At 42.6% G+C, this 26,992-nt stretch overlaps 1 protein-coding gene across 1 annotated transcript in view; it reads left to right on the forward strand.

Annotated features, from left to right (window-relative positions):
- Positions 1 to 26,992, forward strand: part of trappc9 (trafficking protein particle complex subunit 9) — an 838,299-nt gene that overhangs the window by 797,795 nt on the left and 13,512 nt on the right. The window contains exon 22 of the mRNA XM_067979750.1: positions 25,939 to 26,162. Within this exon, the coding sequence (XP_067835851.1) occupies positions 25,939 to 26,162 (224 nt within the window). The remainder of the gene's footprint in view (positions 1 to 25,938; positions 26,163 to 26,992) is intronic.

Genomic DNA, 26,992 nt, shown 5'->3' on the forward strand with positions numbered 1-26,992 from the left:
ACACATCACATCAGTGATTTAATTGCCAGGGCATCAACCAGGCTGGGCCAAATATGGAAAGAAGCAGAGAGTCGGCCCCATAACTTTCCTCAGACTGCAAAGCCTACATCCAACCAATCCTGGCATATGGCTATCCATCCAGGCGCAAAGCAAGTCAGCCACAGATTAAAAGACTATAAAGAATGCAGATCCGAGCAATGAAGGCATTCAGTCGCCTCGCACATTTTATCTGCCAAATCTATCTGCATGACATCTGTGGTCTCCAAACAATGGAAGAAAGGCTTCTGAAACTACGGAAGAAGTAGCAGCAGTAGTCAAGAACTAATCCGTCATTGTCATTGCTTTCTCTAAGAGGAACAGAACCCACCCAAGTTGCATTTGCAACACTGCACTTTCTGTGGGCTTGCAGTAGATGGCAAACCTTAGCAACATTCAATCAGAACGAGGATTGTGGCACAGGAGTCAAGACACTGGAATCCACATCTGAGTCAGAATATCCAATATAAAAAGGGTAATAAACCCTGGGCCCTCTTTAAAAAGCTTTCAATGTTGCTAGCTTCTTTGGTTTGTGAAATTTGAGCCACCTAGCTTCCTTTGTTTTCCACAGACACAGGACATGATGTTTTTAATTCCTCATGGACACATGCCAGGCGCAACACTACAAATTATATAAATTGAGAAATCAATGTGCAGGACACCACCAAAGTTGAAAGAGTAACTTTTAAATTTGAAATAAAAGCAGAAAATTCTGAAAACATTCAGCAGGTCAGGCAGTACCTGTAGAGAGAGGAAGGTAGGAATAAAATTTAAGGTCAGTGACCTTTCGTCAGAACTCTGGTGAACCCTACCTTCCTCTCTCCACAGATGCTGCCTGACATGCTGTGTTGCCTACATTTTCTGTTTTTAATACTATAGTATATGACTATAATAGTATTGATAAAATAGAGAGAGATCAGAAAGACTACAGTGCAGAGAGGTTGGAGACTAGAGAAAAGAGAGAAATCATTTATCGCACAATGAGTTTTTTCTTGTATCCCATGTAATATTGTATGAGTGATGTCAGTCGAACTTCCCTAGATATAGGAGCACTACTGATTTGTTAGAAAGAATCATCCTTTATGGAGAGTTGTTGAGCAGGGAAAAAAAAGTCTTGCCATGAAAGAGGAAACTAAGCTTCTTGGAGGCAGCTTTAGCAATGTAGATGTGGGCACATCCATATGAGATCAGGGGATGGTGATGGATGATGATATTAAAGGTAAGAAGTGGCAGCTGCTGGATCGACTTGTGAGAGATGTAAAGTAACTATCTTGTAAAAAATTAAAAGAAACTAAACTTTCATTGCCACATCAAAGGTCATGAAGGAGATAAAGATTTAATGATCCACAGTAACTGTAATAAAATATATTCAATTGTGCGATCTTTTTCCACAATTTTTTATGTAGCTAATAGACATACAAATCCTTTAATTCCCAGCTGTAGAGTGAGTAATTTTAGCAGGTAGAATTTCTCACATTTCTGCAGTAATGAGAAGAAATTAAAGAAAAATTTGTGGTTTAAAATACTAATGGTGATGAATTGTGATTTAGACGACACGGATTTAATTTGCGATCATAGAATCGTAGAATAGTTACAGCACAGAAGGAGGCCGTTCGGCACATCAAGCCAGTGCCGGCTCTTTGTAAGAGCAATCCAGCTAGTCCCATTCCTCTGCTCTTTCCCCGTAGCCCTGCTTATTTTTTCCCTTCAAGTATCTATCCAGTTCCTTTTTGAAAGCCACAATTGAATCTGCTTCCACCACCCTTTCAGGCAGTACATTCCAGATCATAACTATTCGCTGCATAAAAAGTGTTTTCTCATGTCGCCTTTGAGTCATCTGCAAATTTTGAAATTGTGCTTTGTACACCCAAGTCCCAGTCATTAATATATATCAAAAAAAGTAGTGGTCCTAATATCGACCCCTCAGGAACACCACCGTATACCTTCCTCCAGTCCGAAAAAAAACGTTCACCACTACTCTATATTTCCTGTCACTTAACCAATTTTATATCCATGCTGCCACTGCCCCTTTTATTCCATGGGCTTCAATTTTGCTGTCAAGCCTATTATGTGGCACTTTACCAAACGCCTTTTGAAATCCATATACACAACATCAACCGCATTGCCCTCATCAACACTCTCTGTTACCTCATCAAAAAACTCAATCAAGTTAATTAAACATGATTTGCCTTTAACAAATCCATTCTGGCTTTCCCCTATTAATCCACACTTACCCAATTGACTATTAGTTTTGTCCCAGATTATCATTTCTAAAAGTTTCTCCACCACCAAGGTTAAACTGACTGGCCTGTAGTTGCCGGGTTTATCCTTACATCCTTTTTTGAACAAGGGTGTAACTTCTGCAATTCTCCAGTTCTGTGCCACCACCCCTGTATCTAAGGAAGATTGGAAGATTATGGCCAGCACCTCTGCAATTTCCACCCTTACTTCCCTCAGCAATCCCGGATCGGGTGACTTATCTACTTTATGCACAGCCAGCCTTTCTAGTATCTTCTCCATCAATTTTTAGTCCATCCAGTACCTCAACTACCTTCTCTTTTACTGTGACTTTGGCAGCAGCTTCTTCCTTGGTCAAGGCAGATGCAAAGTACTCATTTAGTACCTCAGCCATGCCTCTATGCGTAGATCTCCTTTTGGTCCCTAATCGGCCCCAACCCTCCTCTTACTACCTGTATACTATTTATATGCCGATAGAAGACTTTTGGATTCCCTTTTATGTTAGCCGCCTGTCTATTCTCATAATCTCTCTTTGCCCCTCTTATTTCCTTTTTCACTTCTCTGTACTTTCTATATTCAGCCTGGTTCTCACTTGTATTATCAACCTGACATCTGTCATACGCCCCCTTTTTCTGCTTCATCTTAGTCTCTATCTCTTTCTTCATCCAGGAAGCTCTGGCTTTGATTGCCTTACCTTTCCCCCTCCGTGGGAATGTACCTAGACTGTACCCGAACCATCTTCTCTTTAAAGGCCTCCCATTGTTCGATTACAGTTTTGCCTGCCAATCTTTGATTCCAATTTACCCGGGCCAGATCTGTTCTCAACCCATTGAAATTGGCCCTCCTCCAGTTAAGTATTTTTACTCTAGATTGCTCCTTGTCCTTTTCCATAACTAATCTAAACCTAACGATACTATGATCACTGTTCCCTAAATGTTCCCCCACTGACATTTGCTCCATTTGACCCATTTTATTCCCCAGAACCAGATCCAGCAATGCCACCTTCTACGTTGGGCTGAAAACATATTGATCAAGAAAGTTCTCCTGAACACACTTCAGAAATTCCTCCCCCTCAGTGCCCTTTACACTATTACTATCCCAGTCTATATTAGGAGAGTTGAAGTCCCGCATTATCACTATTCTATAGTTCAAGCAACTCTGTAATTTCCCTGCAAATTTGCTCCTCTATATCCTTTCCACTAGTTGGTGGCCTGTAGGATACACCCAGTAGTGTAATGGCACCTCTATTGTTTCTTAGCTCTAACCAAATAGATTCTGTCCTTGACCCCTCAAGAACATCCTCTCTCTCCAGTACTGCAATATTCTCCTTAACCAACACTGCCACCAACCCCCCCCCCCTCCTTTTTTCCCTTCTCCAGCTTTCCCGAACACCTTGTATCCAGGAGTATTTAGTACCCAATCTTGCCCTTTTTTTGAGCCAGGTTTCTGTTATCGGCACCACATCATATTCCCATGTGGCTATTTGCCCATGCAGCTCACCAACCTTGTTTACTACGCTTCATGCATTTACACACGTGCACTTTAAACCTATCATAGTCCTTCTCGTATTCTCTCTTAGTCTGATCCCACCTAATACTGCGCTACTTCTTACTCTGGTGCTATCTGTCCGTCGCAATCCTTTGTGCACCTTGTTTCGCCTTTCTAATGCTACATCCTGGTGCCCATCCCCCTATCAAATTAGTTTCAACTCCCCCCCCCACCCCCCCCTCCCCCACTGCATTAGTGAACCTCCCCGCAAGGACATTGGACCCAGCTCTGTTGAGGTGCAACCGTCCGTCTTGAACAGCCCCAAGAATCTGAAGCCCTCCCTTTTGCACCATGTCTCTAGCCATGCATTAACCTGCCTTATCTTCCTATTTCTGTACTCACTAGGGTGTGGCACTGGGAGTAATCCAGAGATTATCACCTTTTGAGGTCCTGCTTTTTAACTTTCTCCCTCGCTCCTGAAACTCTGACCACAGGACCTCATCCCTTTTCTTTCCTATGTCGTTGGTACCCACATAGACCACGACTTCTGTCTGTTTCCCTTCCTCCCACAGAATGTTCCGCTCCCTCTCCGTGATGTCCTTTACCCTGGCACTAGGGAGGCAACATGCCATGCGGGACTAACATCGACGGTCACAGAAACACCTGTCTGTCCCCGACTATCGAATCCCCTATGACTACTGCATTTCTACACTTCATTGTGCTGCCCTGTGCAGTCCTTTGCCCCATGGTGCCACGCTCAGGACTGCACTCCTTTGAGGAGCAGTCACCCTCACTGGCATTCAGTGCTGAATACCGGTTTGAGAGTGCCACACCCTCAGAAGATTCCTGCACTGCCTGCTTCTTCCTACCCTTTTGGATGGACACCCACTTGCTGTCCTGAACTCTCTGTGGCTGCGGGCTGACCATGTACGATCCAGGAAACCCGCAGCATCCCTTATGCTCTGCAGTGACTCCAGCTGCCCCTCAAGCTCAGAAACCCTCAGCTTGAACTTGAGCAACTGGAGGCATTTCCTGCACATGTGACCCACCAGGACACACAAAGCATCCTGAAGTTCCCACACAGCGCAGGAATCACAGGCAATGGGTCTCAGCTGCCCGTCCATTATATTTAGAAACCTTTTATTTCTAAACTCCCTTTAGATGCTCTATTATTAATTTACTTACCCCGATTAACCTACCCTTTTATTCCGGGTCTCTCTCAGCTCCTCCTCTCTGTTCACTGTGGTGTCACACTCTCTGTTCTTAGTGATTGGGCTCCTCAGTGCCGCTCCTCTCGACTCCACTCTGCTCTGCTCCTGCTTTTATACTGATACCTGGGGCTCCTCCCCTGGTGCTCAGTGCCGCTTCTCTTGACTCTGCTCCGCTCCCACATTTATGCTGATACCTGGGGCTCCTTCCCTGGTGCTCAGTGCCGCTCCTCTTGACTCTGCTCCGCTCCTGCATTTATACTGATACCTGAGGCTCCTCCCCTGGTGCTCAGTGCCGCTTCTCTTGACTCTGCTCCGCTCCCACATTTATGCTGATACCTGGGGCTCCTTCCCTGGTGCTCAGTGCCGCTCCTCTTGACTCTGCTCCGCTCCCGTATTTATACTGATACCTGAGGCTCCTCCCCTGGTGCTCAGCGCTGGGATAAATTCGATCCCCAGCCAAAATTACCTGCTAAATTGTTGATTGTGGTTTTCAAAGTGAAAAAACAACCCTAATCAAGCTGTTCGAGAGACCATTTATTGTGCTGGTCAGTTATTTTTTGCATCTAGCTCTGCAATGTTGCACTCACCTAGAACTACAGTTATGAATATTTTAAATAGAGGATAAAATCTCATGACTGGTATCTCCATATTAGCTAGTTCTTTAATTGTGGTGACATACCAGTGAGCAGATAGTTTGTAAGCACATGTTGCAAATGAGAAGACATCCTGAGTAATATATAAAAAGACCTTCAACTGTGCAAGGGTCCATTGGTAACATTACATCATCAGGTGTCAGCCAAGGTGTGGCTGAGTGTTAGCACTCTCGCCTCTATGTCAGAAGGTTGTGAGTTCACGTCCCACTCCAGAGACTTGAGCACAAAATCTAGGCTGACACTTCAGTGCAGTACTGAAGGAGTGCTGCACTGTCAGAGGTGCATTCTTTTGGATGAGACCTTAAACTGAGGTGGTCTTTCCTCTCAGGTGGATGTAAAAGATCCCATGACACTATTTTGAAGAAGAGCAGGGGAGTTCTCTCACTGTACTGGCCAATATTTATCCCTCAACTAATGTCACTAAAATAAATAAAAAACAGATTATCTGGTCATTATCACATTGCTGTTTATGGGACCTTGCTGTGCACAATTTGGCTGCCGTGTTTCCTACATTACAACAGTGACTACACTTCATAAGTACTTCCTTGGCTGTGAAGCGCTTTGGGACATCCTGAGATTGTGGAAGATGCTATATAAATGTCAGTCTTTCTTCTTTCTGCACCTGAAGAAGAAAATGCATTGGAGCTGAGCACTGGTTAGGATGGTCTTTATTGCTTTTCTTGTCCTAGTAGCACTCAGCTGCACGCAATTTAAAAACTGACAAAAAAAGGGGGCATTCTTCAAGCACATATGTGGAAATAAGCAATCAAATTTAAATAAAAACAGAAAATGCTGGAAATTTGCCGCAAGTCGACAGCATCTGAAACAGAAAAAGCAGATTTACAGACTGAGATCCTTAAGAACTCTTCACTCTGATGAAGGTCTGGACTTAAAATATTATCCTGTCTTTTCCCTTTCAGGTGCTGATAAGCCTGCAGAATGTTTCCAGAATGTTCTCTTTTATTTCAGAATTCCACTATTCTAAGTTTTCACTTTTATTTCACCTTTAATTGACTTTCTGTGATGAGCTTGTTGACCTCAGCCAGTGCAGTGGTGGGGGAAATACAGTCTCCAGGCTACACCGAGCAAGTCTGGGTAGGGCTCCTGCTCCATATCACTGTTTGATAACCACTGCTGGAAAGTGCATGTGTGGAACAAATTGCCAACGTGGAATAGCTTGCTGAAGCTCACTGTATAAGCTCACATATGAAGAATAACACTTAAGCAGGGTACTGGATAACTGTGGAATTGGTGGAATTGCACCACAGCTTGAAGAACAACATTCAGTTGTGCTTTTCTAGTTGTAAGATATCCCTTACATTGAGAGAAATATTGCAATTGTTTTTAATGAGGCCTGAAAAATCACTCTGCTGCAGTATCCTTATGTTTGTGAGTATGTGTGTAATATTGATGGATACTATTTGCAGAGATGAAGTTCAACAAAAAGTTAGAGCATCTTGAAAACTCTAGTGTTTGTATTGATTTTCTACCCACTATAACTTTACCACATAAAAGGATTTTTGGAATTTAAATGATCTCTACAGTGTAGGTGTAACTTTGACAGATAGACTGTACGTTCAAATAGTGAAGGTGCAGTCCACATGTTTAAGCTCTGCTCACAGCATGAGAAGCCAAGCCAGCACTGTAGTCCCAGTGCTATCCATCTTGTAAGATCTACTGCAATATGTATTTTTGGAATAAAAAAGCTGAGTTTCCATATTATGTTGCATGATATAATGTTTTTATTACATAAGTGAGCAGTACATCTTGCTAAGCGATGAATCCTAATTGCATTCCTAGTCAGCACTGTTGGGATAATGTTTCTTCAGTTGATAGAGCTGCTGTAGATTTAGTTTCTGATCTTTTTTATTCCAAGAGCAGGTCAAGCTTGACAGGTGACAGTCATTCCTCTGAAGGAATAGTGTCAGACATGTGACTGAGTAAATCACGAGTGCTCTCATACAAAACACCTCAATTATACTTCAGTCTCTCCATTATCCTAACGTGTGATCTTGTTTGTTATATTTCACCTACTCATGTGAATGTTAATGATTTTTTTACTGTGAATATATATTCCCAGAATAGTCATGGTAGAGTTTTTTTGTGCATGTAACACAAACTTTTGCCAGTCTGTCTCAAAATGTTCACACATACAGTGGATTGCTTATAAAATGCATCTAAATTGTGGATGCATTTTGCAATGGAATATAATTTAGTAATTTTCCAACAGTTTTTACATTTCTGGTGCCTGATATATTTAGAAACTATCTGAGAGTGGAATTAGTAGAAAATTATTTTAGTTCCTTCGATAATGAGACAAGTTTTGGGGAAGGGGGAAGAGGTTGAGATAGGATTAGCTTCGCTTAACCCAGCAAGTACCTGTGTCTTCACAGCTGGAGTAAAAAGCGCAGTGGTGAAGAGTTTAAATAAATGAGGCAGAAAAAAAGGATAAACAAAACAGACCAAAAAGGAAGAAAATTAATGATAACAATAGTAAAAAGATCCACTATGAAAAGGAATATTTTGAGAGGTAGACTCAAATGTTTCTTTATATAAATACAAGGAGCATCAGGAGTAGAGTACTGGAGTTAGAGGTATATGTAACGCGTGAGAATATTGATAGGATTGACATCTCAGAAACATGTCTCACAGCAGTGGATGGCCAAGAGCCAGAATGTTTCACAGAGATGGGCCTGCAAAGAAAAATGGAGGATTTTCTTTATAGAGGAGGAATGATACAGCAGTTATAGGAAGAATGGATAAGCTTGAAACAGAAAGTAATGATACGGTTTGCACATTATTGATTAGTAATAGCTATAGATGACCACACAAGGCAGATGGAGAGCTGTTTGGGCAGGTAAGGAGAGCTGGGGAACATTGCAATGTACTAATCACGAACGGTGGTATGGACAAAGTCAGGGACAACCTGAAGGGAGGCATGAGAACACAGAAAAATTCACCCAGGCTGTCAAGGATTGTTTTATCACACATGCAGCTGAAAAAAGCAAGTTGAGTGAGCGAGGCCAGAAGAGTTTGGAGTTCAGCCTCAGGAGGAGTGATTGTGACATATGTATTGAAATTTGCATTCACGTGCTTTACTGTATTTTGAGTTTCAATTTATTTTAAGTTACTTCATTTTAGTTGCTCAATACTTGGAGCAGTTTAAAGTTGTTTATTTGCTGCCTTTGTTGTTCATGTGCGCCAGTTTGAGGCAGTAGTGGGTACTTAATTGATTGTGGATACTTAATTGATTACAAAACAAGTGTGATTAGCAGTTCTCTGATTGTTGTATTTTCCTGTGACATTTAGGCTATTGTTTAAATTAAGAGTATAAATTTAAGTAGAGTAGCAAGAGCTTAATCTCGAGCTGCAAGAAATCAGTCGTGTGAAATGTCAGAAGAGTGTGGACTTATAGCCTTAGAGGGAACTCGAACTCAAGGTGCTGTTGGACAAGATTTTTTTTCATTTTCCTAAAATTAGTACTTGTTCGAAATGAGAAAGAAAGAAAGAATGAACTTGCATTTATATAGTGCCTTCCACGACCTCAGGATGTCCCAAAGCATTTTACAGCCAACGGAGTACTTTTGAAGTGTAGCCACTGTTGTAATGTAGGAAGCACGGCAGCCAATTTGCATATGGCAAACAGCAATGATAGATAATCTGTATTTAATGATGATGGTTGAGGAATAAATATTGGCCAGGACACCGGGGAGAACTACACTGCTCTTCTTCGAATAGTGTCATGGGATCGTCTCATCCAAAAGATGGCACCTCCAACAGTGTAGCACTCTCTCAGCTGTGCTCTGGAGTGTCAGCCTAAATTTTTGTGCTCATGTCTTGAGTGGGACTTGAATTCTCAACCTTATGGCTCACAGGTAAGAGTGCTATCACTGAGTCAAGGATGACACCTCACTAGGAGTTTGATGCTAGTGGGAGTTCAGACTAACAGTAGCCACATTTTGTTACTTAGACCCAAAGGGAGGAAATTATTCATGTGTTTGGTTGATATTTTAAAACCTCGAGTGCCTGAGGAATTAAAGATAGCACCTGTATGTACTTTATTCAAAAAAGGAGTATGGCATAAACCTCATAATTGCAGGCCAATTAGCCTACTATTTATAGTGGTGAAAAAGTGTGTGAAAGCATTCTACAGGATGATATAAATGAACATTGAAGGGGCACAGGTATTATAGGAAATAACTGATCCGTTCAATGATAATCCAATGGAAGGGAAAGGTAGCTTTGTGATGGTGCAGCCACATGATCCCTAGTTGTCTGTTTAGATGAATTATCAACACAAGGAGGCAAAGTAACTGTTCTTACCTATGTTTCTTAGTGGAGGTGAACTTGCTTTACAGCTTTATGCCATGTTTTCACCAAAGCTAAGAAGCACAGCTAACAAATGCCACCATTATGACTTATGTACCAAAGCCTTCAAATTTCAATTTTGGCTTTGGATTTCAGTTGGAGAGAGCAACATTGTAGGACAATTCAAACTGTTCAATCTTTGTGCCTTTTTAGGATAAATTAATGTTTGTAACTGAAATAAAGTATTATTGACCAAGAAAGTAATCACAGGTTAAATTTTTATTTTGCAACATGATTGTCGAAGCTGAGTACTGTATGTGCTTTGTACATTGGGAGGTTCTTTAGGATTTATCTGTGCGAGAGAAACTGCCAACCAGTTGAACTGCCCCTTTAATATGCAGATCATACGCGATTGATTCATAAACATCACAGTAAAGCAGATTGCCTTAATTCATTGGGACCTTCTGTGCAGTAGAATTAGACTATCTCATTAAGAAGTATCATGTTGATAGTAACATTATAAATTAAACATGTTTAGTATTGCATCTTTAGAACATCTATGAGAATTAAATCCTGCCTCATTATCAAGTAAAGAAGAATTCTCACCACCAGTTCCCCTGCCATGTAAAAATAAAATGGTTAAATAGTTCTAATTATCTTTAACACAATTTGTGTTCCACTTATTTCTGTTGACACTTTGGCTGCTTTATTTAAAGGTGCTGATGATACCATCAGGAGAGTTAGCTGGGAGGGGTGACTGAGCTAAAGCTCCCTGACTTAATGACTCTAACAGCTGATGTTGATTTAGCTCCAGGTTCTGTACTTTTTTTCAAATTTACTTTATAGTCTTTCTTGGGATTTTTCAGGAAATATTTTCAAATGGTCAGAAGCACGCTCCTACCCACAGTTTATAATCTTGTGCGGCAACATCAGATGGAAGTGCTGAGTGGACTCGAGTCACCAACTTACATGAAGGGCGACAATCCGGATATATCGTGGTATCATGGTCGGGGCAATAGAGCAATATTGGCAGAGGCGTGGGAGCGGATTATCTTCGCAGCCTCTCACACCAGGGAAGATGGTGTGGCATTTTGTGGAACATGGGAACAGGAGTAGGCCATTCAGCCCCTCGAGCCTCTTTCACTATTCAATTAGATCATGGTTGATCTGTATCTTATCTCCATCTACTCGCCTTGGTTTCATAACCCTTAATATCCTTGCCTGACAAAAATCTATCAATCTCAGTTTTGCCATTTTCAATTGATCCAGCCTCAACAGTTTTTTGGGGGAGAGTTCCAGATTTCCACTACCCTTTGTGTGAAGAAGTGCTTCCTGACATCACCTCTGAATTGGCTAGCTCTAATTTTAAAGTTATGCCCACTTGTTCTGGACTCTCCCACCTGTGAGTGGTGGTGCACAATTAAACAACTAACGGTAGGAGGAGGCGCTGCAAACATCCCCATCCTCAATGATGGCGGAGTCCAGCACGTGAGTGCAAAAGACAAGGCTTGAAGCGTTTGCAACCATCTTCAGCCAGAAGTGCCGAGTAGATGATCCATCTCGGCCTCCTCCCGATATCCCCACCATCACAGAAACCAGTCTTCAGCCAATTCGATTCACACCACGTGATATCAAGAAACGGCTGAATGCACTGGATACAGCAAAGGCTATGGGCCCCGACAACATCCCAGCTGTCGTGCTGAAGACTTGTGCTCCAGAACTAGCTGCGCCTCTAGCCAAGCTGTTCCAGTACAGCTACAACACTGGCATCCACCCGACAATGTGGAAAATTGCCCAGGTATGTCCTGTCCACAAAAAGCAGGACAAATCCAATCTGGCCAATCACCGCCCCATCAGTCTACTCTCAATCATCAGCAAAGTGATGGAAGGTGTCGTCGACAGTGCTATCAAGCGGCACTTACTCACCAATAACCTACTCACCGATGCTCAGTTTGGGTTCCGCCAGGACCACTTGGCTCCAGACCTCATTACAGCCTTGGTCCAAACATGGACAAAAGAGCTGAATTCCAGAGGTGAGGTGAGAGTGACTGCCCTTGACATCAAGGCAGCAATTGACCGAGTGTGGCACCAAGGAGCCCTAGTAAAACTGAAGTCAATGGGAATCAGGGGGAAAACTCTCCAGTGGCCGGAGTCATACCTAGCACAAAGGAAGATGGTGGTGGTTGTTGGAGGCCAATCATCTCAACCCCAGGGCATTGCTGCAGGAGTTCCTCAAGGCAGTGTCCTAGGCCCAACCATCTTCAGCTGCTTCATCAATGACCTTCCCTCCATCATAAGGTCAGAAATGGGGATGTTCACCAATGATTGCACAGTGTTCAGTTCCATTCACAACCCCTCAGATAATGAAGCAGTCCGTGCCCGCATGCAGCAAGACCTGGACAACATCCAGGCTTGGGCTGATAAATGGCAAGTAACATTCGCGCCAGATAAGTGCCAGGCAATGACCATCTCCAACAAGAGAGAGTCTAACCACCTCCCCTTGACATTCAATGGCATTTCTATCGCCGAATCCCCCACCATCAACATCCTGGGGGTCACCATTGACCAGAAACTTAACTGGACCAGCCACATAAATACCGTGGCTACAAGAGCAGGTCAGAGGCTGGGTATTCTGCGGCGAGTGACTCACCTCCTGACTCCCCAAAGCCTTTCCGCCATCTACAAGGCACAAGTCAGTAATGTGATGGAATACTCTCCACTTGCCTGGATGAGTGCAGCTCCAACAACACTCAAGAAGCTCGACACCATCCAGGACGAAGCAGCCCACTTGATTGGCACCCCATCCACCACCCTAAACATTCACTCCCTTCACCACCGACGCACAGTGGCTGCAGTGTGTACCATCCACAGGATGCACTGCAGCAACTCGCCAAGGCTTCTTCGACAGCACCTCCCAAACGTGCGACCTCTACCACCTAGAAGGACAAGAGCAGCAGGCGCATGGGATCAACACCAGCTGCATGTTCCCCTCCAAGTCACACACCATCCCGACTTGGAAATATATCGCCATTCCTTCATCGTCGCTGGGTCAAAATCCTGGATCTCCCTTCCTAACAGCACTGTGGGAGAACCTTCACCACACGGACTGCAGCGGTTCAAGAAGGCGGCTCACCACCACCTTCTCCGGGGCAATTAGGGATGAGCAATAAATGCCGGCCTTGCCAGCGACGCCCACATTCCATGAATAAATTAAAAAATGAAATAGTTTCCCTCTTTCTACCCTATCAAATCCTTTAATCATCTTAAACACCTCAATTAGATCACCCCTTAAACTTCTATTTTCAAGGGAATATTCAAGAGAGGAATGTCTTTTTACCAAAATAAAGGTTCATCTTTTGTGAAACAGAAGGATCTCAGTGCACATCGGGTTCATATTCTCCGGACATTTTTAATGGGCAAGCTAACTTGCAGGTGCAGCTGTTCTGAGTTGGTAGCTGACTGTGTGCCAAATAAGGACATAAGGACACCAAATGAGTCTCTTGTTTACTCAAAGCAGGTGTTTCCTTGATCAGACTATTACAAATCAAAACTAAAGATTGCCTCAGATGATGAATATTCAAAATCTCTTCTCTAGATCTGCTTGTTCTACTTGATTGTGTCAGTTTATTTCAGCTATAGTTTTCAGACTCTTCCTTACTAATTATTAAAAGGGCAAGGAAAGAAGGAAAGCTATATCTTGGATGATTGCAAACATATTCATTGACATCTGTTTGGAATATGCCTCTCACCTTTTTCTAAATTGCTGAGATGTAATGTTCTGACCTGAAGTCAAGTCCTTAATGCCTTTTATTAATTCTAGTTCATTGAATTTCTATCCTGAACAGGTGAAACTAAGCCCTTAGTGTGTCTTTGGTTCTGGTACTGTTTACACAAGCAGTAACACATCTGTTTAATAATTAGTTATATAAAAATCAAAGCTGACCACAGGGAAAGGTGACTTTAGTTCAGTGGTAATTGAAATGTAATAAGCTTCATGAATCAATATCATTAACATATTCATCAGGTCCCATTTTACTTATTTTGAATTTCAGCTTTTTTACACTGGAATTTACAATCATGTTACTCATCTTTATTTCTGTAGAAATGCACATAGATTTAGTTTCTTAAAAACATATAAGCACCTCATGATACTTTGCTGGGATAACCTTGCAAGTAGTCAATCCTTACAGAGAGTGCATTTTATTTGGCATAAAATAATAATGAAAATAATTTGAGATATTTTAATTACTGTAGAATGTTTCTACATCTACACATAAAGGCACTAACACAGCATATATATATATTTTTACATTTTGTTGAGACACCAAAGTTAAGGGCCACAGTCTAGTGTAGGATACCAGCAAAGTAGAGAAGATAAGACAAGTGGAATCATGGAGTAGTGATTAGATGATGGCAAGCTTTGACTGTTCTGAAATTTGATCTGCATTTACATATCTATATTTACATATTATATTATATATCTTCGTTTTCCAAGACGAGGAACCATTGCAATGCTTTGTCAGCATATTCAGAGTTACAATAAGAGCAGGAGTAGGCCATATGGCCCCTCGAGCCTGCTCCACCATTCAATCAGATCATGGCTGATCTTTGGCTTCAACTCCACTTTTCCGCCCGATCCCCATATCCCTTGATTCCCCTAGAGTCCAAAAATCTATCTATCTCAGCCTTGAATATACTCAATGACTCAGCATCCACAGCCCTCTGGGGTAGAGAATTCCAAAGATTCACAACCCTGTGAGTGAAGAAATTCCTCCTCATCTCAGTTTTAAATGGACAACCCCTTATACTAAGACTATGCCCTCTAGTTCTGGACTTGTCAGCCAGGGGAAACAGCCTCTCAACATCTACCCTGTCAAACCCGCTCAGAATCGTATATGTTTCAATGAGATCATCTCTTATTCGAAACTCCAGAGAGTATAGGCTCATCCTATCTAATCTCTCCTCATAGGACAACCCTCTCATCCCAGGAATCAATCTAGTAAACCTTCGTTGCACCGCCCCCAAGGCAAGTATATCCTTCCTTAGATAAGGAGACTAAAACTGCACACAGTACTCCAGGTGTGGCCTCACCAAAGCCCTGTATAATTGTAGCAAGACGTCCAAACTCTTGTACTCCAACCCCCTTGCAATGAAGGCCAACATGCCATTTGCCTTCCAGATTGCCTGCTGTACCTACATGTTAACTTCCTGTGTTTCTTGTATGAGGACACTCCAATCTCTCTAGACACCAACATTTAATAGTTTCTCACCATTTAAAAAATATTCTGTTTTTCTGTTCTTCCTACCAAAGTGAATAACCTCACATTTCCCCACACTTCATGTGCCACCTTCTTGCCCACTCACTTAACTTGTCTATATCCCTTTGCAGACTCTTTGTGTCCTCCTCACAGCTGACTTTCCCACCTACCTTTGTATCATCAGCAAACTTGGATACATTACGCTCGGTCCCTTCATTTGAGTCATTAATATAGATTGTAAATAGCTGAAGCCCAAGCACTGATCCTTTCGGCACCCCACTAGTTACAGCCTGCCAACCTGAAAATGACCCGTTTATTCCTATTCTCTGTTTTCTGTCCGTTAACCAATCGTCTATCCATGATAATGTATTACCCCCAACCCCATGAGCTCTTATCTTGCATAGCAACCTTTTATGTGGCACCTTATCGAATGCCTTTTGGAAATCCAAATATGCTACATTCACTGGTTTCCCTTTATTTACCGTGCTAGTTACATCCTCAAAGGACTCTAATAAATTTGTTAAACACGATTTCCCTTTCATAAAACCATGTTGACTCTGCCTAATCATATTATGATTTTCTAAGTGCCCTGTTACTACTTCCTTAATGGATTCCAGCATTTTCCTGACAACTGATGTCAGGCTAACTGGCCTGTAGTTTCCTGTTTTCTTTCTCCCACCCTTCTTGAATAGCGGGGTTACGTTTGCTACCTTCCAATCCACTGGGACCATTCTGGAATCTAGGGAATTTTGGAAGATCACAACCAATGCATCTACTATCTCTGCAGCCACCAATGAAATGTTCTCAAACAAGCTGTTTAGCTCTCTTTTTATGACATACTTTTCAAAGCTTCTATAAAAGCAGTGATTGAACTAGAGCTAGAGTATTTGTGACTGAAAAACACTTTTCATTTGAAACCTCTTTGGCTGAAACTGGTTATTAGTTTTCATCTGAGGTAAACTATTTCAGATTTCATTCTGTTAGTAGATTCAGATGTCTGTTAATAGCTTCAGTTTTGAGATACGTGGCAATGAACTGCTGGAAGAACTCTCAAGTCTTAGAGTTCTGACTGATGATGTCTCAGCCTTCCTGTCGTATGAATGGAAAGTCCACTTTCGTTCAGCTGCTGATAGTGAGTATTCCCACTCGAGGAGAGCAGGGAAGTATCCAGCTCAACATTGCAGAATATGAGACAAGTGCCCATCTCCCATTGGCCAAATCTCATTGTAGCAGTGTTGTGGGCTGGGGGAGAATCTGCTTTACTGGAGATTGATGGTGGCAGAGTGAAACCTATCTGATGTAGAGGGTTATTGCTAACTTATTATTTTTAGGACATACACCTGGCATTGTGCAAATAAAATCAGGTTTCTGCACTTGTGATTCACAAGCAGGAAGTTTTCAATTTATTTTCCTAATCTTTTTAAAAAAATATATTTAATGAACAAACTCTGCAACGTTAACTATTCAACAGAGTACACCAGCCAAAGTCTGTCGGGTTGGTTTTGAATTTTGGGCACCCGACCGGAAGAGTGTGTCAGGTGGTCACCGGTACCTGTGGTGACGAGGCGGCTGCGATTTTGAGGCCCTGGCCACATTTGCATTGAAGCGGCTAGCTCCGTGATGCCAATTAGATGTCCCGGTACAGCTCTGCAGAGTAAGGCTGGGTAATATCGAGCCGGCAGCAAGTCAAGTGCCGGTCACAATTGGACTAATGGGCCCATAATTTCTTGTCAATTTACGTTCAGAAAAATGGCATAATCTCATCACAATGATGATTTCCAGCTCAAAAGATCAAGCAAACTCAGGTGTAAGTCACTTACAGTCGGCCAGAATTTCCTTGATCTTTTGCACTGGTTCTTTGAAAATTTCACCCAGGCCCTTTGCAGCTCATTAGCATAGTCCCACCCCCTATGCAAAGAAAGCGTACACTGTATTTTTCCTGCATTTAAGCAGGTTCAGAACAGATGTAGGTTTGCATCCAAAATTTCAAGCGCACAGCCTACCTTTGAATTTATGCTCTTCAAAGAGATTGGCAAATGCAATCCCAGTATTGGAATTCCAAAACAAACACAGCGTGGATAGAACATGTTAAACTTGTTTTGTGTGCTCATTTAATTCATCAAGCTGTAAAATGTCGATCTATCAATAAATCACAGGGTATTTTTCATAATGTGAGGCTGGAAAGTACCTTCAATTTTTTTGTGACTGGAGTGCAACCATTACATTGTACAACAAACAAATAAAGAAGTCTTTCCATCAGTGTCTTCAAATTTAATCCATTTGACCCAAGTAAGGTAGAAATCATAGAATATACAGGGTATGAAGTGTAGCTCCACAGTAGTGTCATTAAAAGCCCCCAAATACATAACTTCTGATTAAGTTTTGTAATGTTTAAGTTAAAAGACCTTGTCAAATTGATGGGAGCAAGCTGGGTGACCGTTATTTGGGAGAACTGTGAAACTAATCTTTGCTGCTGCTGTGTGTAACGATTGATGTCAAAGTCGCAAAAAAAATCTCTCTTATATATGTATGTTATGAAAAACATGCAAAACATTCGGTCTGTTCTCTTTACAACCCAGTGAATGAGTATTATTAGCAGAATTAATAGTGGTGAGTGACTAATTTGATGTTGTGCTATAGAGAGATTTGGCAGTCTGGCAACACTGGAACCATCCATTACATCATGGAAGAAGAGGGCATTTTTACGTTATGTTCTAATCATGCTGATTTTTACTCTCCGGCGTAGTCTCATTAGGGGCACAGGAAATGTTGGCATAAATCAACATTAGGAAAATTGGCATACAAGTAGGCGTAAATCAGGCATAACTTCCAAATTACACTGCTACAAGAAATTCTAGCCTGTGTAGTCCAAGTTTAACAATTGACCCCAGATTGGCATAGTGGAGACTATGTGGACTGCCCACCAAATTCTCCTGTCACATCAGAAGGCAGAAAAATAATACTCTGCTATGCCATTCCATGATGGTGGAGTCCAGCACGTGAGTGCAAAAGACAAGGCTGAAGCGTTTGCAACCATCTTCAGCCAGAAGTGCCGAGTGGATGATCCATCTCGGCCTCCTCCCGATATCCCCACCATCACAGAAGCCGGTCTTCAGCCAATTCGATTCACTCCACGTGATATCAAGAAACGGCTGAGTGCACTGGATACAGCAAAGGCTATGGGCCCCGACAACATCCCGGCTGTAGTGCTGAAGACTTATGCTCCAGAACTAGCTGCGCCTCTAGCCAAACTGTTCCAGTACAGCTACAATACTGGCATCTACCCGACAATGTGGAAAATTGCCCAGGTATGTCCTGTCCACAAAAAGCAGGACAAATCCAATCTGGCCAATTACCGCCCCATCAGTCTACTCTCGATCATCAGCAAAGTGATGGAAGGTGTCGTCCACAGTGCTATCAAGCGGCACTTACTCACCAATAACCTGCTCACCGATGCTCAGTTTGGGTTCTGCCAGGACCACTCTGCTCCAGACCTCATTACAGCCTTGGTCCAAACATGGACAAAAGAACTGAATTCCAGAGGTGAGGTGAGAATGACTGCCCTTGACATCAAGGCAGCATTTTACCGAGTGTGGCACCAAGGAGCCCTAGTAAAATTGAAGTCAATGGGAATCGGGGAAAACTCTCCAGTGGCTGGAGTCATACCTATCACAAAGGAAGATGGTAGTGGTTGTTGGAGGCCAATCATCTCAGCCCTATGGCATTGCTGCAGGAGTTCCTCAAGGCAGTGTCCTAGGCCCAACCATCTTCAGCTGCTTCATCAATGACCTTCCCTCCATCATAAGGTCAGAAACGGGGATGTTCGCTGATGATTGCACAGTGTTCAGTTCATTTCGCAACCCCTCAAATAATGAAGCAGTCCAAGCCTGCAAGCAGCAAGACTTGGACAATATCCAGGCTTGGGCTCATAAGTGGCAAGTAACATTCGCGCCAGACAAGTACCAGGCAATGACCATCTCCAACAAGTGAGAGTCTAACCACCTTCCCTTGACGTTCAACGGCAATTACCATTGCTGAATCCCCCACCATCAACATTCTGGGGGTCACCATTGACCAGAAACTTAACTGGACCAGCCATATAAATACTGTGGCTACAAGAGCAGGTCAGAGGCTGGGTATTCTGTGGCGGGTGACTCACCTCCTGACTCCCCAAAGCCTTTCCACCATCTACAAGGCACAAGTCAGGAGCGCGATGGAATACTCTCCACTTGCTTGGATGAGTGCAGCTCCAACAACGCTCAAGAAGCTCGACACCATCCAGGACAAAGCAGCCTGCTTGATTGGCACCCCACCCACCACCCTAAACATTCACTCCCTTCACCACCGGCGCACAATGGCTGCAGTGTGTACCATCCACAGGATGCACTGCAGCAACTCGCCAAGGCTTCTTCGACAGCACCTCCCAAACCCGCGACCTCTACCACTTAGAAGGACAAGAGCAGCAGGTACATGGGAACAACACCACCTGCACGTTCCCCTCCAAGTCACACAACATCCCGACTTGGAAATATATTGCCGTTCCTTCATCGTCGCTGGGTCCAATCCTGGAACTCCCTACCTAACAGCACTGTGGGAGAACCTTCACCATACGGACTGCAGCGGTTCAAGAAGGCGGCTCACCACCACCTCCTCAAGGGCAATTAGGGATGGGCAACAAATGCCGGCCTCGCCAGCGACGCCCACATCCCATGAGCGAATTAAAAAAAATTTCGGCTAAACTGCTGGGTCGTATTTATTTGTAGATGAAAGAACTTACAGAAGACTTGACGAGATACTAATGCAACACAATAACTAAAGTTACGCAATATATGGACTAGGCTGACTAGTTAAAATAATTAAAGAACAGCATCCAAAATCCCTCCAGTTTTTCTCAGCAGATTCTTGATGAAACAATCTCTGATGGAAATTTATGTGAGATGATTATTCACAGAGTTCTTATTCTGCACTCCTTATACAAAAGAGGCTAGGCAGTTAAAAGACTGAAGATCACGAGAGAACCCCTGAACTATATAGGTGTATTTTTCCTTTGTTGTAAAAGCATTTCCGTTGAAAATTATACATCAGAAATGGCAATGAACCACAATCTGTAGCCTCATAGCCTGGCTCCTCCATCAAGTCGAGGGACCAACCCTGGTTCAATGGGGAATGTAGATAGGCATGCTAAGAGCATCACCAGACATACCTTAGAAAGATGCATCAACCTAATGAAACTACAACACGCGGCTACTTGCATGCTGAAGACGAAAAGCAGCAGGCTACTGACGGAGATAAGCAGTCCTACAGCTGGTAGAAAAGTGAGAGTACATTCACTGGAATTCACCTTCGCGTTTAAAGAAAAAGCAGGTTGCATTATACTTTCTTTTATATATCGAGGAGAGTGGAGAAATACATATTTTACTTGCATTAAACTGTGTACTGTTCATTTAGCTATCTTGTGTAAATAAAGTCTCTTGTTGGTCCAAAGCCTATGTCTCAGTTTGGTAAGATTTTACATCCAGTTTGCTTTCAGAAACAGAGAAGAATTCATGTGATATAGCTAGTACACAGAGTGAAGGTTCTCTATTGTGATCCTTGGGACTTTGTAGATATTGGACAGAAAAGGGTGCATTCTGGATCATCGAGAATTTAAGGTCTGTTTGCAATAGTGATTGGTGACACCGAATCCAAGAAACTATATAGTGTCAGCTTTGGCTCAGTGGTAGCACTCTCGCCGCTGAGTCTGAAGGTTTGGATTGAAGCCCCACTTCAGAGACTTGAGCACATAATCTCTGCTGACACTTCAGTGCAGTACTGAAGGACTGCTGCATGTTTCAGAGGTGCCGTCTTTCGGATGAGACATTACGTCCTCTCAGGTAGACATAAAAGATCCCATGGTACTATTCGAAGAAAAGCAGGGGAGTTTTCCCATTGTACTGGCCAATATTTATCTCTCAACCAACTAAAAAAAACCTGCACCTGCACCTAAAGTGCTGTAAGCTGCAGGGCTACGGACCGGCTGCTGGAAGGTGGGATTAGAATGGGCACCTGGTTGTTCTTCGAGCCGACGCGGACATGATGGGCCGAATGGCCCCCTTCAGTGCTGTATCTTTTCTATGGTTCTATCACTAAAATAGATTATCTGGTCATTATCTCATTTCTGTTTGTGTGCAAATTGGCTGCCGTGTTTCCCTACATCACAACAGTGACTATATTTCCAAAGTACTTCATTGACTGTAAAGCACTTTGGGGTGGCCTGAGGTCATGAAAGATGCTATATAAATGCAAGTTCTTTCTTTAGTGCAAAAACCCAAAAATGTGACTGTTATTATCACAGATTTACTATGTAATATATAGGCCTACCAGCTAAATATGTAGCTGAGGGTTTTTTTTATTACATTTTCTTTCATTATTTTCAGTGATTTTGGAGTAAATATCAATGTCAAAATTTTCCATTCCTGGTTAAAGGCTTAAGATCAAAACTGGAAATCTAAGTATAATGTATACTGGCTATAAGTAAATAATATGATGTACACGGTCCAAAAAACTTTCTGGTAGACAACTGCAATTTTCATCTTAATAAGCTTGCAATAATGTCCTCACAATAGTTAATCTTTTACACTGAATATCAGCATGTAGCAACGTCATTCAGAATGACAGTCACTGCAACACAAAAAAAATCCAAAATTGAATAAAATTACCCACAACATTAACAATTGTCTATATAATTAATTATAGGGCAGTAATATAATTTCAGGGTTCAGATGATGGTTATGTTCCTTCTCATGGTTTATGGCATTGTTCTAACATGTCGATTAGATTGGTGTCTTGTAATCACTCCCTGGTGTCCTTTTTTCTCTCTGTATAACCAGCATACATTACAGTTGGGCAGGCACTACCCATTTAGTATCACTGCTTACTTCATAGATTGCAATTTGAAGCCATTGAGGAGAGCTCCAGGCATTTCCATATTGCAGTGCTGGTGACCTATCTAACTACTTCAAGGTCCATTTCATATCCAAAAGTGATAAAGCTGTCTTGACTGAAAATATTAGAGCATTCTTTGCATTTGACAGATACCCCTGTCCTCGCGTCTAATATACCTTAAGTCCTTGATGCCAATTCTCATTTCGACTGGAAACATTGCCAAGCTGGATATTAAAGGTGCAGACCAATGATTTTTTTTTATTCATTCATGGGATGTGGGCGTCACTGGAAAGGCCAGCATTTTTATTGCCCATCCCTAATTGCCCTTGAGAAGGTGGTGGTGAGCTGCCTTCTTGAACCGCTGCAGTCCGTGTGGTGAAGGTTCTCCCATAGTGCTGTTAGGTAGGGAGTTCCAGGATAATGACCCAGCGACGATGAAGGAACGGCAATATATTTCCAAGTCGGGATGTTGTGTGACTTGGAGGGGAACGTGCAGGTGGTGTTGTTCCCATGTGTCTGCTGCCCTTGTCCTTCTAGGTGGTAGAGGTCGCGGGTTTGGGAGGTGCTGTCAAAGAAGCCTTGGCAAGTTGTTGCAGTGCATCCCGTGGATGGTACACACTGCAGCCACTGTGCGCCGGTGATGAAGGGAGTAAACGTTTCGGGTGGTGGGTGGGGTGCCAATCAAGCGGGCTGCTTTGTCCTGGATGGCGTTGAGCTTCTTGAGTGTTGTTGGAGCTGCACTCATCCAGGCAAGTGGAGGGTATTCCATCACACTCGTGACTTGTACCTTGTAGATGGTGGAAAGGCTTTGGGGAGTCAGGATGTGAGTCACTCGTCGCAGAATACCCAGCCTCTGACCTGCTCTTGTGGCCACAGTATTTATGTGGCTGGTCCAGTTAAGTTTCTGGTCAACGGTGACCACCAGGATGTTCATAGTGCGGGATTTGGCGATGGTAATGCCGTTGAATGTCAAGGGGAGGTGGTTAGATTCTCTCCTGTTGGAGATGGTCATTGCCTGGCATTTGTCTGGCGCAAATGTTACTTGCCACTTACCAGCCCAAGCCTGGATGTTGTCCAGGTCTTGCTGCATGTGGGCACGGACTGCTTCATTATCTGAGGGGCTGCAAATGGAACTGAACACTGTTAAATCATCAGCGAACATTGCCATTTCTGACATTATGATGGAGGGAAGGTCATTGATGAAGCAGCTGAAGATGGTTGGACCTAAAACACTGCCCTGGGGAACTCCTGCAGCAATGTCCTGGGGCTGAGATGATTGGCCTCCAACAACCACTACCATCTTCCTTTGTGCTAGGTATCACTCCAGCCACTGGACAGTTTTCCCCTGATTCCCATTGACTTCAATTTTACTAGGGCTCCTTGGTGCCACACTTGGTCAAATGTTGCCTTGATGTCAAGGGCAGTTACTCTCACCTCACCTCTGGAATTCAGCTCTTTTGTCCATGTTTGGACCAAGGCTGTAATGAGGTCTAGTGCCGATTGGTCCTGGCAGAACCCAAACTGAGCATCGGTGAGCAGGTTATTGGTGAGTATGTGCCACTTGATAGCACTGTCGACGACACCTTCCATCATTCTGCTGATGATTGAGAGTAGACTGATGGGGTGGTAATTGGCCGGATTGGATTTGTCCTGCTTTTTGTGGACAGGACATACCTGGGCAATTTTCCACATTGTTGGGTAGATGCCAGTGTTGTAGCTGTACTGGAACAGTTTGGCTAGAGGCGCGGCTGGTTCTGGAGCACGAGTCTTCAGCGCTACAGCCGGGATGTTGTCGGGGCCCATAGCCTTTGTTGTCTATGATAAAGTCCCTCTTGTCCCAAGCATATCTGTGGATAGGCAGTCCTGTGATCCTGATTGATATTCATGCGCAAAATATCAATGGGACTTGCTCATGGTGTCAGTGAAGAGCTGCAGTTATCAATAGAACTGCTAATTTGTTATTTTCAAATCCCAACAAAGTGATGGTTATTGGTTCATTTGTGCCGGGGATAAAAATCACTAATTCTAATTTAGTAGCATAGTATTTTAAAACAATCATTTTTAACCGAGTGATGTAGTACATGAATTTGTACTAAACTTCTCCATGTGCAGTAAGGTGATTCATTGCTTCTATTTTTATTATTAGTGATTTTTGTATCCACTGCTTCTGAAACCTCCAGGGATATTATTGGTTGGAACTATAGCAAGGCTATGCAGAAGGCCTTGAACTATGATCTGTGAGCTTTAGCCTCTACGTTTATCAATAGTTAATTATGTATGTAAACAGATTATTTCCCTTTGCTGTAATTTTTTGTGAACATCTGTACTCTTCAATGAGAGGGATGTCAGTGCTAGGGAACAAAATACTTTTTAACTTTTGGCAGCCAGTGTAAAGATGAAGCACTCGCATGTCGAGTGCAGCATAGGGTGTTCCTAGGGTAAATCTGCCTCAAAAATGTGCCTCAGCAGCAACCTCAGAAAACCACTGCTGCCTACTATACCAGTGAAGTACTGCATTGCCCCCATCAGCTCACTTTATGGCCTCTCTATGTGAGATTGTCAACTTTGGTGAATTGTAGATAACTTTGTACTATGGGACTGTGCTTACTAAGTACGGTATTGAGATTGTTGAAACCTAATTCACATAGGATGCTTTATGAGAAGATTTTCAACCCGTCAGACTGAGCTAGATTCAAACCCAGGTCCTAGAATAAAAGGGACAGTCCACATGAGCTACTGTGTAACCCTTTAATTTAAAATTGCTATATTGTTTTACAAGACATCACTGCGCCTCTTTCTAAATGTGCCTTAAATAATGTGTCACATCATATGCACCTCCAAACTTTTTAAAAATTATGTTAAGATGAAAGAGAAGCTATTACAGTGGTAACTTCTAAGGAAAGGATTCACACAAATCTTTACTGCAGACCCTGCCTGGTGGAGGCAGAACATTATCCTAGGAAAGATCCTGCATTGGTTTCACAGCATTGACTGTGTCAGACACACAGAGCCTACTAGCACAGCGATTCTCGAAGACAATCCAGTCCATTTCATGACTGAGACAAGAGCTTTTTTTTTCTCTCTCTGTGCTGTGATAAGTAGACCCATTTTTTAGCCTATATATGCTAGTTATGTAGATCTATGTCATTCTGGCAGAATATACAGATGATCATGAATTAAAATTAAACTGATGGGTCTGATTGTAACCTTATCTCCATTATACGGTGTTATCTTGATTGTCTTTCTCTAGGTAAATTATGAGTCAAGAGTGTTAACAGAAGGACATCATGTGGGCGTGTCTATTTATGCAGTTTGTTTCCATTTAAGATTAAATATCCTGTAAAAATACCAATAGTGTACATTGCGGATATATGCAGAGGATATTGTTGGTGATTCATCCTTTGTGCGCAGGCAAACTAAGACTATTCTTTGAGCACAGATGGTATGACACTGATTCATGCAGTCTAGTCTTGGCCTGTGGTGAGTTAGCTGATTTTAGGACAACGGTAGAGTTGCTACAGTTGAGCTCATTGTTCTTGAGCTAGAGAGAGGAAAAGTCAATTAAGGTTCCTGCTCCTGATCACTGTTTGGGGACATCTGTCAATTGTGAATATGTAATGAGAGGGGATGATGCTTCACTGTGATAGCTCCTGGGCATTGTACCATAGGAACACTTCCACCACCTATGAAACTGCATTCCCAGTATGCAGCACTGCCTTCAGAGAGAAAGCAAGAAGGGAAAGAATTAGAGTAGTAGGGAGAAACCAGGAGATTCTTAAGCATTCTTTGTAAACTTTGGCCTTTCTTTTTGTCTTTCTGCAGATGTGCTGGTAGCTGGAAAGCCCTGCGACTGTGACATTGTGGTAGAGTGTCAGGCTGGTGACCCAACCTCCCTGGAAGTGAAGCTCACCAACCAGAGCAAGCGCACTGTTGGCCCTTTTGCCCTCACTGTCATTCCATACCAGGACTATCAAAATGGGGTCCACAACAACGATCTTGGGAATGCTGTTACTTCAATTGGATCCAATACATTCTATATAGATGCAGTAAGTAGACCATCTAAAAATAAATGGGCCCATAGTGCACAGTCTATTTTGTGTTCAGCTGCTATGAATAATACAGTTTATTAATGTTTCAGAAATAATCAGTAAATTTTAACAAATAATTCCTATAGAAATGACAAATAAAGATTAACTTTGTTGCACAAAATTGTCCACAAGAAACAGACAAGGGTTGTATCTTTTAGCTGATATTCAGAGGGGGTGACATTCATCTTTGGCGGTCACGTAAAAGGGGCGATAGCGCATCGGCAGCCCATTTTACACTCCGTCCGTTTTACACTCTGCCCGATTGTCTTTTTAAGGAATCTCGGGCAGTGTGTAAAATGGGCTGCCGATGCGCTATTGCCCCTTTTACGTGACCGCCAAAGATGAATGTCATCCCCAGAATCTTTCAGATGATCCTTGTAGACAATATTTCACCAAAAATGATAGCTTCAAATAGTTATTTTCTACCACGAATCATTGCAGAATGAAACATAATGCCAAAATAAATCGCAAGTATGGGAAAAGAACAAACTTAAAATTTCCTTTTGTATAACTTTTTTAAAAATTAAAACACTTAAATTTTAGAGTTCTGGAATGTTTTATAGCATCAGTCAAAAGGGACAAACTGGTTTGGAAGGGTGGGAAGAACTGCACAAGATAAAGCTTAGATCAAAGCCTGGACTTGCCCTTAAAGCAAAATTATCTCCCACTACAGTTGAATTAAATCTTTCATTGTGTAATTGGTTTTCATGGAAGAGCCTGTCCAGCTGTTTAAAGACCATTACTGCCAGTGAAATACTTAATATTGAGTCACAGAATTTACAGCACAG

Source organism: Heptranchias perlo, chromosome 3 (genome assembly GCF_035084215.1).
Source record: "Heptranchias perlo isolate sHepPer1 chromosome 3, sHepPer1.hap1, whole genome shotgun sequence".
NCBI classification, from domain to species: Eukaryota; Metazoa; Chordata; class Chondrichthyes; order Hexanchiformes; family Hexanchidae; genus Heptranchias; species Heptranchias perlo.